General features: G+C 42.0%; 1 protein-coding gene across 7 annotated transcripts in view; it reads right to left on the reverse strand.

Moving 5' to 3' along the window:
• ABCG2 (ATP binding cassette subfamily G member 2 (JR blood group)) overlaps positions 1–23,169 on the reverse strand; it is a 130,157-nt gene that overhangs the window by 25,419 nt on the left and 81,569 nt on the right. For 6 of the 7 annotated variants that reach the window (XR_003434961.1, XM_027116903.1, XM_027116899.1 and 3 more), the window contains 4 exons: positions 12,811–13,032; positions 5,414–5,473; positions 3,002–3,116; positions 2,255–2,407 (listed from right to left, as the gene is read on the reverse strand). Coding sequence is in view for 6 of the 7 variants with exons in the window: in XM_027116903.1 (XP_026972704.1) it covers positions 2,255–2,407; positions 3,002–3,116; positions 5,414–5,473; positions 12,811–13,013 (531 nt within the window). In the remaining variant the exon portion in view is untranslated. Of the gene's footprint in view, positions 1–2,254; positions 2,408–3,001; positions 3,117–5,413; positions 5,474–6,906; positions 6,926–12,810; positions 13,033–23,169 lie in introns of those variants that run through there. The other variant, XM_027116902.1, reaches the window with a different exon arrangement.

A 23,169-nucleotide genomic window follows, 5' to 3' on the forward strand; every position in this document is an offset into this window, starting at 1 on the left:
AAAGGTTTTGGGGGAGAAAGGAGATAGGAAATAATCCTTATATTAAGAGTCTTCAAAGAGATAGTAAGTAAGTGCTGTTCATGCCCTTGACTGGATCCTCTAACAACTGAGCTGTGCCAGACATTCTGGAGGTGACATGGGGAAATGTGAGTGAATACGGCTCCACAGAGCTGAGATTAACACACCATCAATTCTGTTAGTTGATAACGGTATTGTGGTAATGTAGGTAAATATCTTTTTTTTTAAGACGCATAATCAGTATTCAAGAGTGAAATGTCATGAAATATACAACTTTCTTTAAAATACTTCAGAGAAAAGAAGCTGAAGTCATTATGGGAAAAGATTAACAACTGGGAAATCTAGGTAAATGTTATTAGTAATTGTGCCATTATATTAAGTATACTACAATCATATCATCACTATGTAACAGAGAAAAACAAACCTGACTCCATATTGAATCTATTCCTTTAGCTCTAACCTTTGTGCTCTGCTGCCCGTGCTTAGTCATGCTGGCTCTGCACCTTTTATGAAAGAATGTTGCCTAAAGCCTGAAATATACAGGATAGCCCATTGTCAAGGCTCTGACCTTTCAAGGTGTACCACTTTTCCATTTACATAGAGATAAAAAGTTACAGGGCAGAGAATGACATTTGTCTTGTTGGACGTTTATGGGAACATTGTGACCAGATCCACATGGACAGCTGCAAGAACAAAGGATTCCAACGGGAAGAAGTCTGCAACAGCAACCAACCAACCAACTCCCTCCCCTTTTAGTATAAAAGAAGCCTGAATTCTAACTTAGGTAAGATGGTTCTTTGGGACAAGAGTCCACCATCCTCTTGGTCTGCTGGCTTTCCAAATAAAGTTGCTATTCCTTGTCCCAACAACTCATCTCTCAATTTACTGACCTGTCACGCAGCAAGCTGTTCGAGCTTGGACTCCGTAACAACTGAGTAATCAGACTATACTCTCTACATTTGTTATGCTTAAAATTTCATAAAAAGTAAAAAAATTTAAATGAAGTACTTCAATGAATTAGATAAATACATTCTAAGTCAACAACTCCCTTCAGCTTATTTTTCTCTGGAAATCCACGCAAGGAACTTAGGGCGATAACTGCCTGTTGGTAGAGAACTTTTACCTAAGGGTAAAGAATGGTAAATACCTTATTGGGAAGAAAATCAAGCAATAAGCAGAGCTAACACAAAGGAAAACCCAGTCGCTTACAGGAAGAATTTAGTGGAAACTGGTGGCATCTCAGAGTTATTTTTCCAAACAAACTACAGCAAAATATACTTTACATTAAATAATGTCAGAAAGTATCGTATGAAACAGCAGCCAGCAGGATACCCCCATTCTTCGTTACGTCTACGTAAAGGATATCACGGGGGGACTAAACTAGGGCCATCACAATCTAAAAAGCTCATCTTCAAGGAAAGCTTCAGGTGTTTTCCCAGCAAAGCTTTCATACCTAGTCACCGACTGTAAAGTTCACTCGTTCATTTCATTTCTTCTTCCCGATTCTGTATAACCCACAAAGGGAATTACTTTTCTCTCTTGCCCACGACTTTTATCTCAAAAATCTAAAAGAGCCCAGCACATACCAGTCTGTAAGTAAATACTGGCAGAAGAAAGGGGGAGGGACAGTGAGGGAGGGAGGGAGGAAGGGAAGCCAAAAGTGCCAAAAGAAAGGCTCTAGAAAAACAACCTGGACGCCACACAAATTAGAAATAAACCCTAATTTGACTGGATGTAACTTTGGAAGCCAAACTGCAGCAAAGTGAAACATACAGAGCAGGAACCCTTGGATTTTCATCATGTACCAATTCCAGAAATATACCTCTCAAAGGCAATGGAACAAAGTCCCCTGGAGGAACAGAAGAAGGACAGCTAAAAGGGGAAAAGAAAAAAGGAAGAAGGAAAGTTAGCGTGAAGACATGGAATGAGATGTGACGAACAATCAGGGTGGGAGAAGACCAAGGGCTGTAATCACACAGAAAGGGCCATGTGTTCTTTGCAAAGAACACTTCCACATGCTGGACCACACTGCCACACTTCATTTCCAGGATTCAATCATTTTTAGGTTTTTTAGCCTGGTTAACTTCCATCTTCATATCAAGTAAGTAGTCACTTTTCTCATGGTTACAGAAAGCAGCCACTCTTTACTATACATGTTATAGAAAACTTCTGAACAAGTTATACTATCCACACAGGTGAGTCCGATTTGCGGGCTATGACACATTTTCCACATTACCTTGGAATCTGCCACTTTATCCAGACCTAACTCTTGAATGACCATGTTAATCCGTTCATTTTTTTCATGATTTGTCATAGTTGTTGGAAGCCGAAGAGCTGCTGAGAACTGTAAATTTTCTCTCACTGTCAGAGTTCCCATCACGACATCATCCTTAAAGCAAAATGGCGTTTTAACAAGACATAGCAGGTCTTTTCTAATACCCTCACTCTTTGGTATATGTAACTTACCCACAAAAATAACATACCCAAGGAAAGTTCTAGCTAATAATGCATTATACTTGCAATTATACAAGTTACAACTAACTCCATATAACAGCTGCAAAGCCTGATGAAATCATTTTCATTCCCTACCTGTACACCCAAAGAGAACACAGGTAATTGTGATTATTACTAGCAAACATTTCTACACTGCTTGATACAAGGATTTGCCAAAACACTGTTCTAAGCTAGGTGAAGGAGAGAGGTGAAGGTAAAGGAAAAAAGTAGAACAGTAATGTTTTTTAGAAATGATATGATAACAAGAATTGATATCATTGCCCTCACAAGGATCATATTCCAGATTCTCCCTGACTTTTCATTTAATACTGTCCTGAATTTTACGGGAGATCATGAAAAGCTGGTGTGAAGAGAAGTTGTTTCTACGAGTATGTCCCGTAGTCAACTGGAAGCACACTCAACCATTAGCCAAGGCACTTGCCAATACAGAAACAGAAGAAATCTAAAATGCAAATCCACAAATACTTACTTGTACCACGTAACCTGAGTTACATTTAAAATTGGCAGGTCGAGGTGCTCCGTTGATCAAAACATCTCCAGATAACCCATGTGGATCCTTCCTTGCAGCTAAGACATCTAACAACCTATAAAAAGACATATGTTATCGTTATTTATTCCCTCCAACTCAGGCTTTACCTCTCAGCTAATCTGAATCCAAATTCCGCTCAAGTTCGAAAATTAACTGACCAAGAAGTTATATGGTTCAACTAAACATATAGCTATATTTTGAATCTCACCTTCCTTCTTTTTTACTATATGCTGCAATAAAGCCCAAAACCATGAAAGCAAAGCACTGCTGGCTGATCCAGCACAGACTACCCAAAGTGCCCTCCAGGCTGTCTGACCTCTGGCGTTCCAAGGCAGGTAATGTGCTCCTTTGTCTAAGACACAAGCCTTCACTGATGCCTTTGGCTCCATGTCCTGACTTTCAATTGTATCCCCTTCCTTTTCCTCTCCATAGCTCAACTCATAGCTGACAGCTATATGCCAATCACCTTATCATGTCCTCTTAGTAAAGCTGACCTAGTAAGACCTTCCTGGCCCTTAGGACAGAACCCCAAACTAGCACAACTGCACATTATCCACAGCAACTAGAACCAGACAAGACATGCAGAAAATGTTCAAGAAATACCTGCTCACATAAGAGAGATCTTTAAAAGCACACTAAAACTGGAGGTGGGGGGCCTCCCTGGTGGCACAGTGGTTAAGAATCCACCTGCCAATGCAGGGGACAAGGGTTTGAGCCCTGGTCCGGGAAGATCCCACATGCCGTGGAGCAACTAAGCCCGTACGCCACAGCTACTGAGCCTGCGCTCTAGAGCCCGCGAGCCGCAACTACTGAGCCCGCGAGCCACAACTACTGAAGCCCGCGCGCCTAGAGCCCGTGCTCTGCAACAAAAGAAGCTACCGCAATGAGAAGCCCGCACACTGCCGTAAAGAGTAGCCCCTGCTCGACGCAACTAGAGAAAGCCCGAGCACAGCAACGAAGACCCAACGTAGCCAAAAATAAATAAATAAAATTTAAAAAAAAAAGAATAGGTGAAGGAGATTTAAGAGGTACAAACCTCCAGTTATAAAATAAATAAGCCATGGGGATGTAACATACAGCATAAGGAACAGGGCCAATAATATTGTAATAACTTTATATGGGGACAGATGTCTAGACTTATCATGGTGATCATTCATAAGGAATGCAAACGTCAAATGTCAAAAAGGATTAATCTCCAAAATTTACAAGCAGCTCATGCAGCTCAATAACAAAAAAACAAACAACCCAATCCAAAAATGGGCAGAAGACCTAAATAGACATTTCTCCAAAGAAGATATACAGATTGCCAACAAACACATGAAAGAATGCTCAACATCATTAATCATCAGAGAAATGCAAATCAAAACTACAATGAGATACCATCTCACACCAGTCAGAATGGCCATCATCAAAAAATCTAGAAACAATAAATGCTGGAGAGGGTGTGGAGAAAAAGGAACACTCTTGCACTGCTGGTGGGAATGTGAACTGGTACAGCCACTATGGAGAACAGTATGGAGGTTCCTTAAAAAACTACAAATAGAACTACCATATGACCCAGCAATCCCACTACTGGGCATATACCCTGAGAAAACAATAATTCAAAAAGAGTCATGTACCAAAATGTTCATTGCAGCTCTATTTACAATAGCCAGGAGATGGAAACAACCTAAGTGTCCACCATCGGATGAATGGATAAAGAAGATGTGGCACATATATACAATGGAATATTACTCAGCCATAGAAAGAAACGAAATTGAGTTATTTGTAGTGAGGTGGATGGACCTAGAGTCTGTCATACAGAGTGAAGTAAGTCAGAAAGAGAAAGACAAATACTGTATGCTAACACATATATATGGAATTTAAGAAAAAAAAATGTCATGAAGAACCTAGGGGTAAGACAGGAATAAAGACACAGACCTACTAGAGAACGGACTTGAGGATATGGGGAGGGGGAAGGGTAAGCTGGGATGAAGTGAGAGAGTGGCATGGACATATATACACTACCAAACGTAAAGTAGATAGCTAGTGGGAAGCAGCCGCATAGCACAGGGAGATCAGCTCGGTGCTTTGTGACCACCTAGAGGGGTGGGATAGGGAGGGTGGGAGGGAGGGAGACGCAAGAGGGAAGAGATATGGGGATATATGTATATGTATAACTGATTCACTTTGTTATAAAGCAGAAACTAACACACCATTGTAAAGCAATTATACTCCAATAAAGATGTAAAAAAAAAACACTATGTAGTACACCTGAAACCGACATAATATTTATGGCAACCATAATCCAATTTATTAAAAACCACACACTAAAACTACAAAGAAAAAGCTTACTTATACTGTTATACTCACGAAGATTTGCCTCCACCTGTGGGTCCCAGAATGGCATTGAGACCAGGTTTCATGATCCCACTGTAAATACAGAAATATATCAAGTTATTGGACCACTTTACAACCAGTTCTATGAATTTAGGGTTTGCATTTAATACACTCAATGAAGGCTGATAAAATTATAGACAGGGGGAAAAAACCCCACAAATCAACCGTTAAAGGAAAAAGAAACCAAAATGTCGATTAACAAAAATCTAGCACACAAAGAATGTTAACCACAAGTCAGGATTTATAAGAAAAATGACTTGGGTCCCTCTAAATTCCCCTCCCTTATTCTCCACACTGGTTCCCTGATGTAACTGACTCTGGTGAAGCATCTCTGCTACACTTATTCCTCTTTCACGGTGTAAAGTGCATTAACAAGTTCTGAGTGACACCAGATGACTAGTATCTTCATGTCACCTGACTTGCTACCTCGGTCTACACAGTTAGTAAGTCAATGGACTTCTAGAATCACCAGTAGAAGTGTTCTCACTGTACAAATCTAGTCAGACAAAGAAACAGTATATCTGAAATAGAAATTCAATGGCTGGAATAAAGCACCTCAGGGGGTTAAAAAGAAAATATCACCAAGTCTTACCCCTCACAAAATTCTTAATCAAATTAGAAAAGTAAAACATACACTCTCAAGATATATCGTCTTCTTCCTTGTAAAGTATGAGATAAGTGGACTGGAAAATTCTCCGTTTAGAAGTGGTAGATGCCACTTTCTAAAGGAGACAACCTTTAAGGATATATAGACATGGTGTACACACAGCACACTTCCAAACAGACTAAGCAGATGTTTGAGGGTGGTGAAAATTCAGATAGAAAGCAGAAGGGCTGGGCTTCCCTGGTGGCGCAGTGGTTGAGAGTCCGCCTGCCGATGCAGGGGACACGGGTTCGTGCCCCGGTCCGGGAAGATCCCACATGCCGCGGAGCGGCTGGGCCCGTGAGCCATGGCCGCTGAGCCTGCGTGTCCGGAGCCTGTGCTCCGCAACGGGAGAGGCCACAGCAGTGAGAGGCCTGCATACCGCAAAAATAAAGTAAAATAAAATAAGAAAGCAGAAGGTAGAAAAAATTAAGGCAGTTTTGACTGTGTTGAGTCTCAAGAAGAAAGCAAATACTTATCCTAACGGTAGCCAGTAGAATGACTAAGGAGGATGGACTGGAGAAAGGAAAATTAAGGGCAAGGCCTCCGCAGTTATGTAGGCGTGATGAAATAGAGGCCTGAAAAGCCCTTTCAAAACCCTGGTGACTAAATCCAATCTCTCTTTGGAACTGGTAGGTAAATCAAAATTTATTCCACAGAGAAAATGGTATCTATTCCAAGTGGATGGTCCAAAGCCAAAGGCTATTCCATTCCCAGATCATGGTTTTCACAGACGCCAATTCTATGATTACACAATTGTTGTAAGTGATGAACTTTACAAAGTACCCCCGGTGCTTCCATCCAGGAGGACCTCAGCACTTACTGACTATTGTGTTTGCATCATCACAACTGTGAAATGGCTGGTGCTAGGGTGACATGTACCTTTCGCGTTGCTCATTAGCTGAAACACTGAACAAAAATAAATGAATTAGGTAAACCAGGAACAAGGTGTAAAACAGAAAAATCTCTTATTCTTTCAGTGACTTTCCCCACAGATGTAAAAAAGACATGCTAATGGCTGGGTGAACTTTCAAGATGCATCTATCAATAGCTCTTGATGCACTTTCTTTATCAGTAGCTATCTAGTAACAGCTTCTAAAATCACGAGATACAAGCTTGTTATTCACTAAAACTCTGCGGTCAGAAAACCTTTCCAGGTTTTAGAAATATCTCCTCAAATCGAGACCAAGCAATCCGAAATAGCTAATCCCAAACTGAATGTAAACGTTCTAAGACAAAGAATTTTACAGGTCCCTCAGTTGGGTTTACTTTGGCACTAAGCCCTAGCATGACAGAAAACGACAGCAGTGTAGAATTACAGCTGCCACAGTTCCAGTTTGGAGCAGTGGCTAATTCTCCCTTCATTCATTAAACACAGTTATCTCATGTCTACTATATATATTATAACAAGATTACTCTTCTAGGACATGAGACTGAGCTGAGAATAAAACGAAGTCCTACCCCTTGTGGAATTTACATTCAAGACCAGGGATCAGCAAATGACAGCTGGTCACCTGTCTTCTGTTTTCATAAACAAAGTGTTACTGGAACAGAGCTATAGTCCTTCATTTGCGTTATTGTCTGTGGCTGCTTTCATGCTACAACGACAGGGATGAGTAGTTGTAACACAGATGGATGGCCCATAAAGCTGAAGATATCTACCATCAGGCCAGGCCCTTCACAGAAAAAGCAGTCGATGGTCTACAATTCCCTTGTCTCCCCACCCTACCCCCCGTCCTACTATCATCCCTCAAAACCGATTTCCCACCCTTATATACTGCTTTATAGCATTTACACGCAGCAAAGTCCCCCTCGCTAGACTGTAAAACCCTGCCAACAAGAGTTATGTCATCTTGTGTTAAGCCTCCGCCCAAAAGTATGTAGCACAGTGGTCTACAAGGGAAGACCCCTGAATACTGGACACACGAAGTGAAACCTAGCTAAAGGAGTCACATCACATGTATTACTTTTTTAGTGGATAATGGTTCATCCTTTGGTCTCGGTTTATAAAGGAGCAGTCAATGCCATTCCCAATGCTTGGAGCATGGCCTCTCCCTACCCTACCCTACTGTCCCCTACACACACACACACTCGTGCACACAATCTTCACCTTCTCTCTCCCCACACCCCTGAATCTCTGATTTAGGGTTAGGGATGTCCACTGTGTCTCCTAACCCTTCTATCACAGTAGAATGACACAGTGAGGTACTCTAGTTGTCTGAATCCCCCATTAGACTAGAAGGTTTCTCAGGACAGAGGACATATCTGTGTCACTAGCATCTTGCACAAGGTCAAGCACCCCATAGGCACTGGACAATTGTTGAATAAGTGAGTCTCAACATTTCCATAAATGACAATTACTTATAGGAAAACCAAAAGAAATGTTTTCAGTAAAAACAAATGTTAAGAAGTAGGAAAAGTGTATGGAGAATAGGTACAGTCTGACCAGAAAGAAAACTTAGTGACATTCCCTACTCGTTATTTTACGTTCAAATACGTCCATCATTTCTATTAGACTTCCGCTTCCCTTCTTAGTGCGAAGGTGATGAAAGTGGGTAGAGGTGCAGCAATGCCAGCACCCAAGAACACAGGCTGCAAAGGGAGGTAGGAGGAGGAGAGGAAACAGGTGGAAGGGCAGGAGACTGCGTATACTGAGGAATAAGAAGACTGACTGAGGAAACCAATGAGCACATTAAAGACAACGAGAACCAGGTTCTTTACTTTTTGAGAAGATGTTTTACAAACATGGAAATGTGGAAAGAACCTTGGAGTGTTAGATATAAATCGGAGGATGTATTAATGAGAAGTCATGCGTTTTCATCTACATACACAGATACAGAAAGTTTTAGATATGTGTATAAGCACACATGTGCGTATATTGAAACATACATATAGTCAGTCCCTACCTAGGTCTGTCCACCGAGAAGCCTAGAAGCTATAAGATCCTAATAGCAACAAACATTCCCAACACCCAGATCTTGGTTTGTAAATACCATCCTCCACATAAAGGAACATCAGCTGATCCCAGGTCTGACGCAGGGTGAGTACACAGTGAGTCCGAAAATTCTTGCTGTGCCAACAAAATATTCAAAGAATGAGAGTATGTGTCAAAAGAATGAGTTAAAACACAAAACAAAATACAGAACCTACCTTGAAAGTCTCCCACTGACCAAGTCAGGAACAAGAGAAAGATCAAGATGAATAATGACAGGACTTCCCTGGTGGCGCAGTGGTTAAGAATCCTCCTGTCAATGCACGGGACACGGGTTCGAGCCCTGGTCCGGGAAGATCCCACATGCCGCGGAGCAACTAAGCCCGTGCGCCACAACTCCTGAGCCTGCGCTCTAGAGCCCGCGAGCCACAACTACTGAAGCCCGCGTGCCTAGAGCCCGTGCTCCACAACAAGGGAAGCCACCGCAATGAGAATGCCATGCACCGCAACGAAGAGTAGCCCCCGCTCACCACAACTAGAGAAAGCCTGTGTGCGGTAATGAAGACCCAACGCAGCCAAAAATAAATAAATAAAATAAGTTTAAGAAAAAAAGATAAATAATGACAGTAATCCACTACTGTTGAAGGCTTTTGAATAAAATACAAATCCATGGGTCTATACTGATATAAATAAATGAACACAGAGATGATGAATAAAGTTTTTCCTTTTATTAGCACGCAAACTAATACATATAGAAGAGATGGATGAAAACAGAAAATCACCTTCTGGTAAATAGTGAACAACTAACTACCAGATCAGATTGTTCCTGCTGATTCGGGCAGGGCACATCCATGGCAGCTCGAGCTGGTCAGCTGAAGTTTAATGAGAAATGGGATTTCGGAATAATGTCATAGTATCTCTCCTCTCAATGTTTATCACTTACAAAGGGGAAAATGGTGACATTATGGCAAAGAAGCCTGGTAGACACCAACACGACCAGGTGACCGAGATTAGGGGGTGGGACAGAAATAAGCCAGCTTGGATGAGACTGCAGAGACACCATGGGACGATCAGCCAGCTCTGTGCAGAGCATGGCCGACCAAGGGCTCACAGGACCCACCACCGCACTCATCACGAAGCTACGCTTCCCCGGAGCTGCTCCCAGACAATGACTGAGTGGCTATGTGAGAGAGGGTCCCTATTTCTAGACAATAGGCACTGGAGGAGTCAGGGATACTGGAGCACCGTACGGACAGCTGGCTCTCACCTGGTTCAGAAAAACGTTGACGACAATGGGTATATGAAGCAACAGAGTGATGAACAAATGCAGTGAAATGTTGACAGGTGAATGGGTTAGGTTCCTGCGAGGCTTACATCTGAAATTATCTCACGATAAATTATTAATTAAAAAAATCCCCAAAGCGTATAATGAGTTTCCCTGAAGAGGTCAAGATATCCACACATCTACTGGCATGGATCGTTTTTTCTATAAATCTTCAGCTTTGGTGAGAAAAAGTTCAACTGCTGGGTATGGAGACAAACGAAGCATAACAGGAAGTTTTTAGAAGGGAGCAAAACCTCGCCTTTATGAATTCTCATAGTCAGATTTTGTTCTAGCTTCTTCCCCCATAGAGGGAAATGAGATGCTACATTCATTCTACAAATGAGATTATAAAATGTCCAAAGGAAAAACGAAAATCAAGATTCTCATCAGCTTTTCTGGAATACAGTTACTATTTTTTAAAAATAATTAACAATTTATGAGCATTTCTTTGTTTGTTTGTTTTTGGCCACACTGCTCATCATGCAGGATCTTAATTCCCCGACCAGGGACCGAACCCGAAACCCCTGCAGTGGAAGCACAGAGTCTTGACCACTGGACCACCAGGGAAACCCCACAGTTATTATTTTGAATGCTGATGGTGTTATCAAACATGAATCAAAAAGAAGACAGGGCTTCCCTGGTGGCGCAGTGGTTAAGAATCCGCCTGCCAATGCAAGGGACACGGGTTCGAGTCCTGGTCTGGGAAGATCCCACATGCTGCGGAGCAACTAAGCCCGTGAGCCATAACTATTGAGCCTGCACTCTAGAGCCCATGCGTCACAACTACTGAGCCTGTTCTCTAGAGCCCGTGAGCCACAACTACTGAAGCCCGTGTGCCTAGAGCCCATGCTCCACAACAAGAGAAGCCACCGCGGTGAGCAGCCCACACACCATAACAAAGAGTAGCCCCCGCGCAGCAATGAAGACCCAACACAGCCAAAAATTAATTAATTAATTAATTAATTAAAAATAAAAGATAAATGAGAGCACCCTTTTCCCCATCCCAGAAACTCTACTTAGTTGAAGCCCGCAGATGGGGGAAAAGATAAGAAACATTACTGCCTAAATAAGAAATGTGAGTAAGCAAGAAAAACGACCCCTGGTATCCTTTTAACTGTAAAATTTGAAAGGATTACAAGATTTGACTGAGTTTTTATGAACCTAGGAATGCATGTAAGGGTGAACTCATCTGTTGCTGAAACACACACCACTGAACCATAAAAACATTACGAAGCCTTCAGCAGAGGACACTGTTACTGTATCAAGTTACTAATTACTAGCTTTAAAACATAAGCAAGGTAAACGAACCCTCGAGCAGCATATATTTTAAATTTATTCAACCTGCACATACTCAAATCGTCTGTTACCTTCCACTTATCAGCACAAAATCTGAAGTGACCAGCATTTTTCTTGATCAGTATGCTCCACAAAAAACCTGTCAGCTTTTCAGAAAGGTCAGTTGACTCCAGTCTAGGCATGTGGCAAAAGGTAAAAGCTTTTCATCTACCATTCCTCTCCTTATTCTCATACTCAGGGTTTCTTTACGCAAGAAAGCATCAAGGAAGCAGGCATGACAGTCTGTTACTGCATGGAGAAAATACTATCTCATTCTACACAGCACCTGGCTTCCAGCAACCCAGTCTCAGCTCCCCATTGTTTCTTCCCCACCCACATCCAAAAATTTTCTCCCCTATTTGTCATCTCCCAGCCCTCTGGAAGCAGCTGGCTGCCAGTAACAGAAAGGACCACAGTCCCATATAATGCATCCAGATGATATGAGAAATGGCTGATTCCATATAGGTTTGTAGCCATACCTGACCAAAGGGCTCTTATAAAACCACTCCTCCAGGCTTGGAAAGCCGAAAAAGTTGCTTCCTTTGTCTAGGAATAATTATTTCCCCAATTAAACAAAAAAAATTAACAAAACACATAGGCCACACTACCTAAGCAAACCTAGATTCACTCCCTACTCCACAGAGAGGATTCTGCTCAATTCTCTCAATTCTGCTCAATTCTCTGGAAATCAGAAAAACATGAAAACCCTAAAGGCTATAATATAGTAAAGAGAGATACCTGGGACCCAGTAGATTCTATCTGAATGCCCATTTCTCTCCCCACTCTACAGCCCACTCCACCACCATGTGATGAATTAGTTACTGGATGAGGAGAATAAAAATCATAGTTTTATGTTGACTTGGATTCTAAAATATGAATAAGTGTATTAATTTGGATCCTAAATTCTCTTATCACTTTGGACTTCAACAGCATAACTTAAGCTAAGCTATAGTTGTCTTACATTTACATACACCTAACATGTGATCCAACTGTTTCACTGCTAGTTTAGCCAAATGAAGTGAAAGCATGTGTCCGTATATCTGTACAGACTTGTACACCTTTATCTGCAATAAGCAAAACCTGCCAGGTTCACTGCATGTCAATGAACCTATTTAAATAAAAGTTCATGCACATACTTGATATTCTTTAGTATTTCTTTCTCAACTGTTTTCCGACGAAGTAGAAAGCCACTCTTCACTGTTACTCGATAGCAGATGTTATGAAAACTTAACACAGCTCCTCCAGTAAACGTCTTCAGGTCATTGGAGGTTGTCTCCGGGATGCAATTGGTGTTTCTTTTGGACATTGGGACAGAAACTTGGTAACTCCTGGAAGACATCTGGAGTGTTTCTGCCTCTCTGGAGAGGGAAAAGCAACAGTAAGTTGACAGTAAATGAGACGGTAAACAGTAGTTAAGAGTACACTTAAAACAATTCGGTTTTGGTACAAACGTCCAGTTATAAAATAAGTTAAGTCCTGAGGATATAATCTGCAGCATGGTGACTCTGGCTAATAATACCGTACTGTATATCTGAAAGTTGCTAAGAGAGATCTTAAAAGTTCTCATCATAAGAAGAAAAAATTTGTGACTTTGGTGTGTGATGGACATTCAGTAGACTTACTGTGGTGATCATTTCACAGTATATACAAATTTTAAGTCATTATGTTGTATGCCTGAAACTAATATAATATTATGTATCAATTATATCTCAATTTAAATTTTAAATAGACACCAAAAAAATTTTAATGGGAAATTCCTCATTGGTCATTTTTATATTGATTACATGTTTAAGGAAAAATATTTTGCATATATTGGATTCGATGAAATATATTTTTAAAAATTTTAAACAAGTCCATTGTAAACCTCAATGCAATAAATAGCTCCTCCAATACATAGGCCACATCACAGCAATAAGAACAACCTTGAAACCTATATTAGGGAGGCAGACACAACTCTGAATACATACACTCCAATTAGGTGTCAATTAAACATCTAATAAGTAAATAGGGAGAGTATGAACATTTCTCAAAACTCACGAAGCAGAAAAAAGATGAACGGGAGTTAGATCTGACTTGAAAAGTGTATTACGATACGACTCAAGATCAGGGACAGACCACATGATCACCATCACCCCGTTTTTGTTTAAGTCTATGACACAGTTATTACAAAAAGGGGGATGGCCAGGCAGTCAGGGATAAGAGAGATTTATTTGAATTTAAAGCTCCAGACTTGGGCAAGATGGGAATAAAGATGCGGACCTACTAGAGAATGGACTTAAGGACACGGGGAGGGGGAAGGGGAAGCTGGGACAAAGTGAGAGAGTGGCATGGACATATATACACTACCAAGCATAAAATAGATAGCTAGTGGGAAGCAGCCGCATAGCACAGGGAGATCAGCTCGGTGCTTTGTGACCACCTAGAGGGGTGGGATAGGGAGGGTGGGAGGGAGACGCAAGAGAGAGGGGATATAGGGATACAGGTATATGTATAGCTGATTCACTTTGTTATAAAGCAGAAGCTAATACACCATTGTAAAGCAATTATACTCCAATAAAGATGTAAAAAAATAAATAAATAAATAAAGCAAGCTCCAGACTTCAGGCGGCCTCGGGGCCGGGCTCCGGGTCCGGTGGGTCAGCACCAGCTGATGCCCGGTGGGCGCCGCCGCTTGGACCTGTTGGGTGAGCGCCGGAAACAGTGGGCCCTGTCAGGCCAGAACGCTTCACCTCTTGGTATTTCCCGCAATCGCCACGTGAAGCACCTGTTGATGCAAAGCTGTCTACACAGTGGGTCTGGCCCTGGTAATCTGCCTCATTCGTGAGTTCCCGCCTGTGTTAGGCGCTGCGTTGGGCAGCTGGTTAAAACGGTGAAGAGCGGGGTTCCCAGTCCCCGGAGATGGCCTTCTGCAGAGGCAAGACTTTCCAACGCCAGCTGCAGTCCACGAGCGTGGAGAACGTGTGGGCTTTAGGGATGCTTGCAGCGAGTTCAAGTTGCGGCTTTCCCACTGGTCGCTAGTGACCACAGACACGTTCGTTTAACCTCTCAAAGTGTTACCTTATCCGTGAAAAGGAGATTGACAGTTGTTTGTGCTCTAGGATTGTGTGATTTACATGAGAGGACCTGTGTAAAGTACATGGTGCACTTCTGGCATGCCGGGGATGTGCTGTGTTTGGGGTTTCTGTCTGCCTTCCTGGGCATCAAAACAAGTGCAGTCGAACCGGTACAAGAAGACGGTCCTTCCTTCCCATCAGATTAGTGATTTTTATCTTTATCAAGGTGTTGAGATGCTTTGGGAAGGTATAAAATTTGCTGCCAGTTTCAGTCCATGACTTGGTTTAGCCTGTTTACTGAATCTTCCTAAAATATATATGTGCTCAGAAATCAACTCACCGTCCCTATTTTATACTCTGTGGAGCGCTTGATACTGTGCCCTGGACCTCACTCAGTGCCGGGCAGGGTCCTGAGAACTTACTAACCTCGTTCCTGTGTCCGTGCCGTGAGACACAGCACATACTGTCATCCCTTCAGGCCTGATGAAGAAATTAGGCCAAGGAGGGGAGAGAACACGACCAGGGTCACACAGGTGATGGCGGTTACAGCTGACATCTGTTAAATGCTTTCTGTGTGCCAGGCACTGTTAAAATGTTTTTTTTAAAACGTGTATCATTTAATCCTTGCTACTCTGTGAGTTAGGTTTCATGGTAGTGACCAAGCTGCATTTTGAACCCTTATCATTCTATTTTTGTTTTTTTCTAAAATATTAAAAATTGAAAAAAAATTACATTCTAAAACATTTTTAGTGTCATATATGTGGAATGTCGCGGGGAATGTGAAAGTGATACCTGTGATGACAGGTGTCATGATGATATGAAACATCAACGAAAACCAAGATTTTGTTTATGAAGAAAGTATTTGTATTCAATACCCCCAGGTCATGTTTTTAGTTATCAGTGGGAACTGTTCTTTGGGTTTCAGGGCCTGTTTGGAGTTCCTAAGCTCAGCGCCCCAGAAGGATTCCGTGTCGCCCAGGAGAAGGCCTTGAGGAAAACAGAGCAGCTGGTGGGCCACGTGTGCTCCGCGCCGCCGGGGCCCCAGACCGTGCTCATCTTTGATGAGCTCTCGGACTCCTTGTGCAGGCTGGCCGACTTGGTAAGACGCCAGGCATGGGCCGCAGACCACCTCTCACTTTTGCAAGTTAAGCTCAGTTTATTAGGTTCAGTATTGGACTGTAAGGTTAGGAATGTCTGAACTGTTTGAGAGGTCTTGGGTGTAATCTGTTATAGTGAAGCGTGCTGTTGAATGGGAAGAATGTACAGGAAAGGTCAGATTTAGTACTCGTACTTTAATCCGTATATTTAATAAAATAGATTTGTAATATGTAATGAAAGAATGATTACGCACATGGCAAAGATTCTTCATGTGACAGAGGTTCTTCATTTACGAAAATATCTACCAAAATTCTAATAGAACATTTACCGGTACATTTACAATAAAATTAATTGCATTAAAAAAAAAAAGCTCCAGACTTTATATGCTCCTTCAATCAACTAGGAAGATAAACTCCAAACTTCTTTGGAATGACAAAATCATTCCCTTAATGAGCAAACACACTTAAATTCTAGGAAGGTTTCAAATTATGTACAAAAATAATGGAGAAAATCAAACCAGTAGTTAAGCAGTTAAAGAATTTAAAACAAAAAGTGAGGATTAAATGTATAAATGAAGTTGAAAATATTTCAGTAAACAAATTTAAAAAGGCCCCTTTAAAGGATTTAGAGTAAGACCTTAAAGTGAACTTAACAGCTTGTGAAACAGGTTTGAAATGTGAAACTTCCATAAAACTAGTTTTAATTTTTAAAAATCAAAACAATCCATGAAGAACCTTCTCTCTGGCTATGGCAGAGTCGCTGGTCCAAACCAATTATTCTCCTAAGAACAACTGTAGAAGTAGACACAATATAAGATGCAGCTCTTTGAAGAGCGCTCTTTAATGAGAGCAAGCAAGGCAGCCAGGACTGGAGCTGCCAAGTTCCTGGAAAGGAGGGAGGCTGAAGGCACAGCCAGCACTCTGTGCCCTTTTCCCCTCGAGGCAAAGTACACATACGTGGGGCGAAACTCAGGAAAACCAGGCAGACGGAAGCTGCTAGAGGCCAGAAAGCTGAACAAATATTTAAGTAGCCTCTCAGTGTTAGGGAGACCAACTTTGGAGCTGTGAGCCTACCAGTTGAAAACCTGAAGTTTTTGAGATCCCACTAGGCCTATGACCTGGAAATATGGGCAACCCAGAAATAGACCAGCTTCCACTCAACCAAAGTGATCCACTCATACTTTGCTATAAGAAACTTAAATCATTCTGAAACTTATTATCATCCAAATTTTCAATCAAAAATTACCAAGCATGCCAGCAAATAAGACCTAATGTTCCAAAAGAAGAAAATAGAAATAGACCCATAGATATTGCAGATTGGAGTCATCAGACATCTGCGTTAAAATAACTGAGGGATACGTCTAAGAAAATAAATGAAAAGATAGACTACCATCAAAGAACCAGAATCTGTATTTTTTTTAAAAAATCAATAGATGAGTCTATTAGCAGTTTAGACACAGATTAGGAAAGAATTAGTGAACTGGTAGGCTGGTATGTAGAAAACATACAGATTGAAGAGTGTATGAAAATTCCATGTATCACCGTGGAAAAGAAAACAAAAACAAAAAAACTCCAGACTGAAAAAGTAGGCTTTTTTACTACATAAAAGAGGTATCAAGCCACAGACTGAAAAAGCTCTAGGAACACCAAAGCAGGAGACATACAAGAAAACCATGCCTGAGAATATCATAGTAGAACTGCCCCACACCAAAATAATCTGTAATGGTTCCTGTACCCCCAAACTACTCTATTGTTGTCACACTTAAAACACTATTCAATCTTGGAAACTGCAAAAGTAGGAAACCACTTAGAGACTGGTCCCAGGAAATTAGAAGACCTTGGTTTTAATCTGTGAACACAATGAATGGTAATAATCAGCTAAAATCCTACTCTCTTAAAGCAGTGAAAGAGAAGACTCAAGGTCCAAGTAATCTAGAGACCTTACCTCTTGACTCTATGGACTTCTTCAGCCAGCCCCCAGGCCTTCAAAAGCCAAACTATGCCAGTCTGATACGAGCAATTGCTTCTCCGGCCTCCATCCCCATTTGATGTTCAGCCACCGAAGACACCTTCTAACCCTCTCCCGAGGCTCATTAAGAGAATCAAATAACGTACCACTTGAATGTAAATAGGTCACTGGCTCAAGATAGACATTCATACAAAATTTTTGTGAGATCTTCTGCTAATAAAAGGCACCAACTGGAACTAAAGTACCCAAGAAAGATTATCCATGCCCGTCCATCTATCCATCCATCCAAGATACAGGGCTAAAGCTTATAAGTACAATCACAATTTTAGAAGTGTGTGCATACCGAGCTTGCCTTCACTGTGCTGGGCTTAAGTGTGTGATTCACACTGCTAGGAGGTGCTGGATTCCTCACCAGGATTCTAATCATCTTCCTCAGGAAGACAACAGGGTCTTAGTTTTTCATGTGTCACAACTCAAGAGATTAGCAGGCATAACTAAGCTGAAGCACATTATACCAAAAAACAAACTTATTTCTGACACCAATATGGAACAATATATTACTCCATGATGAAACAAAAAACTTACAGTAATGATTACAAAATTTAAAAAATACAATGTCTCAGGGCTTCCCTGGCGGCACAGTGGTTAAGAATCCACCTGCCAACGCAGGGGACACAGTTCGAGCCCCGCTCCGGGAAGATCCCACATGCCGCGGAGCAACTAAGCCCGTGCGCCACAGCTACTGAGCCTGCGCTCTAAGAGCCCGCAAGCCACAACTACTGAGCCCGCATGCCACAACTACTGAAGCCTGTGCACCGCAACGAAGAGTAGCCCCCGCTCGCCGCAACTAGAGAAAGCCTGCGCGCAGCGACAAAGACGCAAGGCAGCCAAAAATTAATTAATTAAATCTATAAAACAGACAAACAAAAAAGACCCCACCACTCTGGCTGCTGTGTGCCAAGTGTGGAAGCAAGGCCCAGTCAGGAGGCTCCTGCAGAAAACCAGGTGAGACACGCTTGGACAAAGGGATGGGCCTGGGTAATGACAGAGGGGACCTCAAAAGTTCCAGAGCTCTGTTCCCACGCAGTAAGGTTTAGATGCCTGTGAGACATCCGAGAGAGAGACAGATCTTTGGTTAAAAACTGAGAAGCATAAACAAGACTCTCATGGATGACAGACCACAAAGCCTTCTTGGGGGTCTTCAGCAGTCAATAATGTATTGCTCTCTGATTTTTAAAACATGCTACAGACCCACATTTGATTAACTGTGAACTGCTTTTCAAGAGGCATCAAGAGATTTACACTGTCATACACAACTGTAAGGTTTAGGATTTTGGCAGGTGCAGTAAGTGTCAAAATCCATAAGAAGATCCGTTGTCCCTGGCTTACCAGCCCCTTGGCCTTCTCTCCTGGAAGGACGGTGCCTCCCTACTAGCTCAGCCATACATGCTGCCCACCTTGGCACTGTGAATCAAGACGGTGTCTTCTCACCCACTTAACTCTCCCATCTTTTATCCATCTATCTTTCCAGCCCACTCCCTCTACTTATCAGAGGACAGCTCCCCTAGGACTCCCACAGTTCCTACCTAAGTTAACCTTCTACTTATGCTCTGCTTTTCATTCCCTGTTGCTTACTCAAGGACACCTACCCAGTTATCTTCCACCACCCCTCACTTTTTCTCCCCTGCATCAATTTTTCCTTCTCTCCTGATTATAAAATTCTGTAATTCTTCTCCCTTCTCCCCCTCCCCTTCTATGAAGACGGTATATAAGTCCCAAATTCTAACAGCCCCTTGGTGTCACTTTCTTTTTCTTTAAAAAAAAAAAACAACAAACTCCCACAGCTCCTGTCCATCCGTTACCCTCTCCCTCCTAAGTCCCTCTTAAAACCACTCCAATCAGGCTTCCATCCCACCTCACCCTCACACCAAAACCACTGCTGACAATATTAGGTGACTGCCAAAGTGACATATCCAATGACTTTTCTGATTAAAATGTAATTCACCGAGCATAAAATTCACCCTTTGAAAGTATGGCTAATTACGTGATTTTGAATGTATTAATGATCAATTCTTAGTCAAACCACCAGCAACACTGAAAGCTGAATATTCTCTCCTGGAAACATTTTCTTCACTTTGATTTCAGGACAAGATCAGGAAGCTCGGTTTAGGACATATGCTTTTGAGACATTCAAGCAGAGATACAGTGGACGGTTGGATGCTGACAGGAGAGGACCTAGAGATACACACCAAGTGGTATGAAGACCCTGAAACTGAATCAGAAGGGGAGTGGCTGTTGAAACACCACTGTGGCATAAAAGTTATTTTGAGCTGAAGGCATTTGAGTTCCTGAAATCCCTTATCTGCCTAGAAGCAGAGCACGCCCTCACGCAAATTGTCATAAGTCCTCTCCCCAGAAGCAACCAGGGAAAACTGACTCTTACCACCTGAGACAAAGAGAAATCTGTACCACACCTAAACAGACCTGTCAAAAACTTATCTATTTCCCATCGATTCTCCTAAAGGCCCAGTTATCTTTCCTGAAAGTCATTTGTGTTCCCATAAGTGCCCTCCTCCCCCTCTCCTTCTATGAAGATGGCATTTAAGCTCAAATTCTAACCACTCCTTTGAGTTACATTTTTCTGTGAACTCCCTTTCCACATGATTGAATCTAACCTGCCTTTCTCTCTCCTTAATCTGTCTTTTGTTGGTTTAATTTGCAGGTCCCCAACAACAGAACCTAAAAGCGTAGAGGAAAAGTTTTTCCTCCCCTCCTCTGCACCTAAGAGAGGAACGCCAAGGACTCCAAGGACTGAGTCCTAAGGATATGTTTACAATAGTGGCAATTAGGAAGCACCAGCCAAGAGGTACATAATTTGACAAAGTTAAAAATTACCAACTCCCTGGAATTCCCTGGCAGTCCTTGGTTAGGACTCTGTGCTTCCACTGCAGGGGGCTCGGGTGTGATCCCTGGTTGGGGAACTAAGATCCCGCATGCCGTGCAGTGCAGCCAAAAAAAAAAAAAATTACCCACTCCATTTATTCTCACAAATTACACAACAAATCACTGATTTTAGAGATAATAATCTGGTTCTTGATGTGTAAAAATGCTATAAATAAGGCCCAAGGAAGTGATTCTCTTGTGTTCAGGATAATTGGAGGTCAGATGGAAAAGCACCTATGCCTCTTTCCACATTCTATAGTAATATGCACAGGGAAAATAAAATAGTGCTGTCCCCTGGACACACGTGGCTACTGCTACTCAACACTTGAAATGTAGCTGGTGAATGTTTTATGTTATTTAACTTATTCACTTAAATTTAAATAGCCACAAGTGGCTAACAGTTACCATACTGGACAACACAGGTCTAGACTGTTTACTTCTTAAAAATGTATTTCCTCATTCTTGGGTTACTTGATAAATAACCAGTTTTATAACCCCATAAAAGATACATACACCTGAACACTGAGGTCACCCCACCCACTCTCATATCCATCCTGCAGCAAAGAAAAGAAGACTAGAAAAAGATGCATATACTTGCTATATGCTGTTATCAAATAAATTCATTCCTGAGTTTTAAAACAGCACAAAACTGTACTGTTTTTATTTCAAAAACAGGAGAGTGCTATATATTTCAGGTTGAGAATAACAAGTCTATAAAATGATTAAGTATACAATGGCTGAAAAAAGGCAATGCTTATTTTAGAGCTGTCTTCTGAACAACTGCTAAATTGAATTACATCACTTGCCTCAAGCGAAAACAAATGAGGTGAATCCCTAAGGAATTAAATCTGATCCCCAAACAGAATTCACATTTTACCAAAACATTTTTGACCGTGTTTCTGCAGAAAGGGGGACCCCTTCCAGGGCCCGAGAGTGGGCTCTGCTCTAACACTCGGAAATGAATTGTCCAAAGAGACACACATGCTGACAAGACTTTATTAGGGGTGCCAGGTGGAGAGCGGCAGGGTAAGGGACCCCAGGAGAACTGCTCTGCCACGTGGCTCACGGTCTCAGGCTTCATGGGAACGGGGGTAGTTTCTGGGTTGTCTCTGGCCCATCACTCTGACTCAGAGTCCTCCCTGGGGGCGTGCGCGTCTCTCAGCTAAGATGGATTCCAGCGAGGAGGCTTCTGGGAGGTTGGCAGGACGTATCGTCTCCTCCCTCCTCCTTTTGGCCCCTCCCGGATTCTCCCAGTTAGCTTTTGGAGGCAACACCTCATTCTTTATCAGGACCCCCTGCTGTGAGACAACTCTGGCAAGCAGTTATCCTGCTTGTGCTTGGCCAAGGCTGGTGGTTTCGATCCACAGTTCCCTAACAATAACAGAAATTTCATAACATTCTCATGGTGAATTTCATACTGCTTTATTCAGAATTTCAAACACCAAAGGTAGGCTAATGAAAGAAAAATAATTAATTTAAATAAAATATAACCCTGCCAGCCACCCTCCAGGGCTTTCCTCTCAGAGTCACAAAGATCTAACAGTGTATGACCAGTACGTGGATCACAGCTCACCAAACAAACTAGCACTAAAATGTTCTTCCAGCCCCAGCTCATAGTGTAGGAACCTTCCTCTCGCGCCCTTTTGGCCTTCAGCCATCTCCCAAATTACAAGTACAAGAATGATATTTCAAAGTATCTCCTTTAGACTTTACTGGAAACCTGCCACTTCAGAGAGCCACATTTGCATTTGCAAGCTAAAAATTTGCCCACACAGGCTGTTGTAAAAGCAGGGACCTAACATCCATTATCTTTGTATCCTCTGGAGCTCTTCATACCCTGTTCTCGATTATTCCCACTGAATGAAAGACTAAATCGCAAGATGCCACATCCCTGTATTAAGCAAAGTGGTTTCATAAAGATATTCTAACAACAGGAAGTCACTAAGCATCCTGTTTAGAGAAGTTAGGTTCTGGTAGCATTAGTAAACTACATGTACAAATTAGAAAGAACGAAAAGACACACCACAGAAGATTCTGCCTGGAATCTATGAAAGGTAAGGACAAATCTTAACGAACACCACCTAAGAACTCAATATATCAACACAGCTGGAGTTCACAGAAAAAATAATTATCCCGTTTCAAGGCAGAACATTCTTCCGGCCAGCAATGTCCTTCCCCATTCCTTTGCCTACAGCCTCAAATTCACTTGACAGATTACGACCAGTTCCATCCTTCTGAAGCAGCACATGGCCTCCTAGAGGAGACTAACCAGTTGTACGGGAAGAAGAGAAAAGAGAAGAAAGTTGTCCTAGTAAAGGAAAGTAACACCATTAAATTGAAAGAGATTGTGCTGGGAAATGCATGCTGTCCGTTATACTAGAGTGCAGCCTTGGGGACGGGGCAGTTAAGAAAAAGAGGCTGAAAAAGTAAGCA

This window comes from Aethalodelphis obliquidens, unplaced genomic scaffold, assembly GCF_003676395.1.
Source record: "Aethalodelphis obliquidens isolate GAN/ISIS:26980383/991018 unplaced genomic scaffold, ASM367639v1 scaffold17, whole genome shotgun sequence".
NCBI classification, from domain to species: Eukaryota; Metazoa; Chordata; class Mammalia; order Artiodactyla; family Delphinidae; genus Aethalodelphis; species Aethalodelphis obliquidens.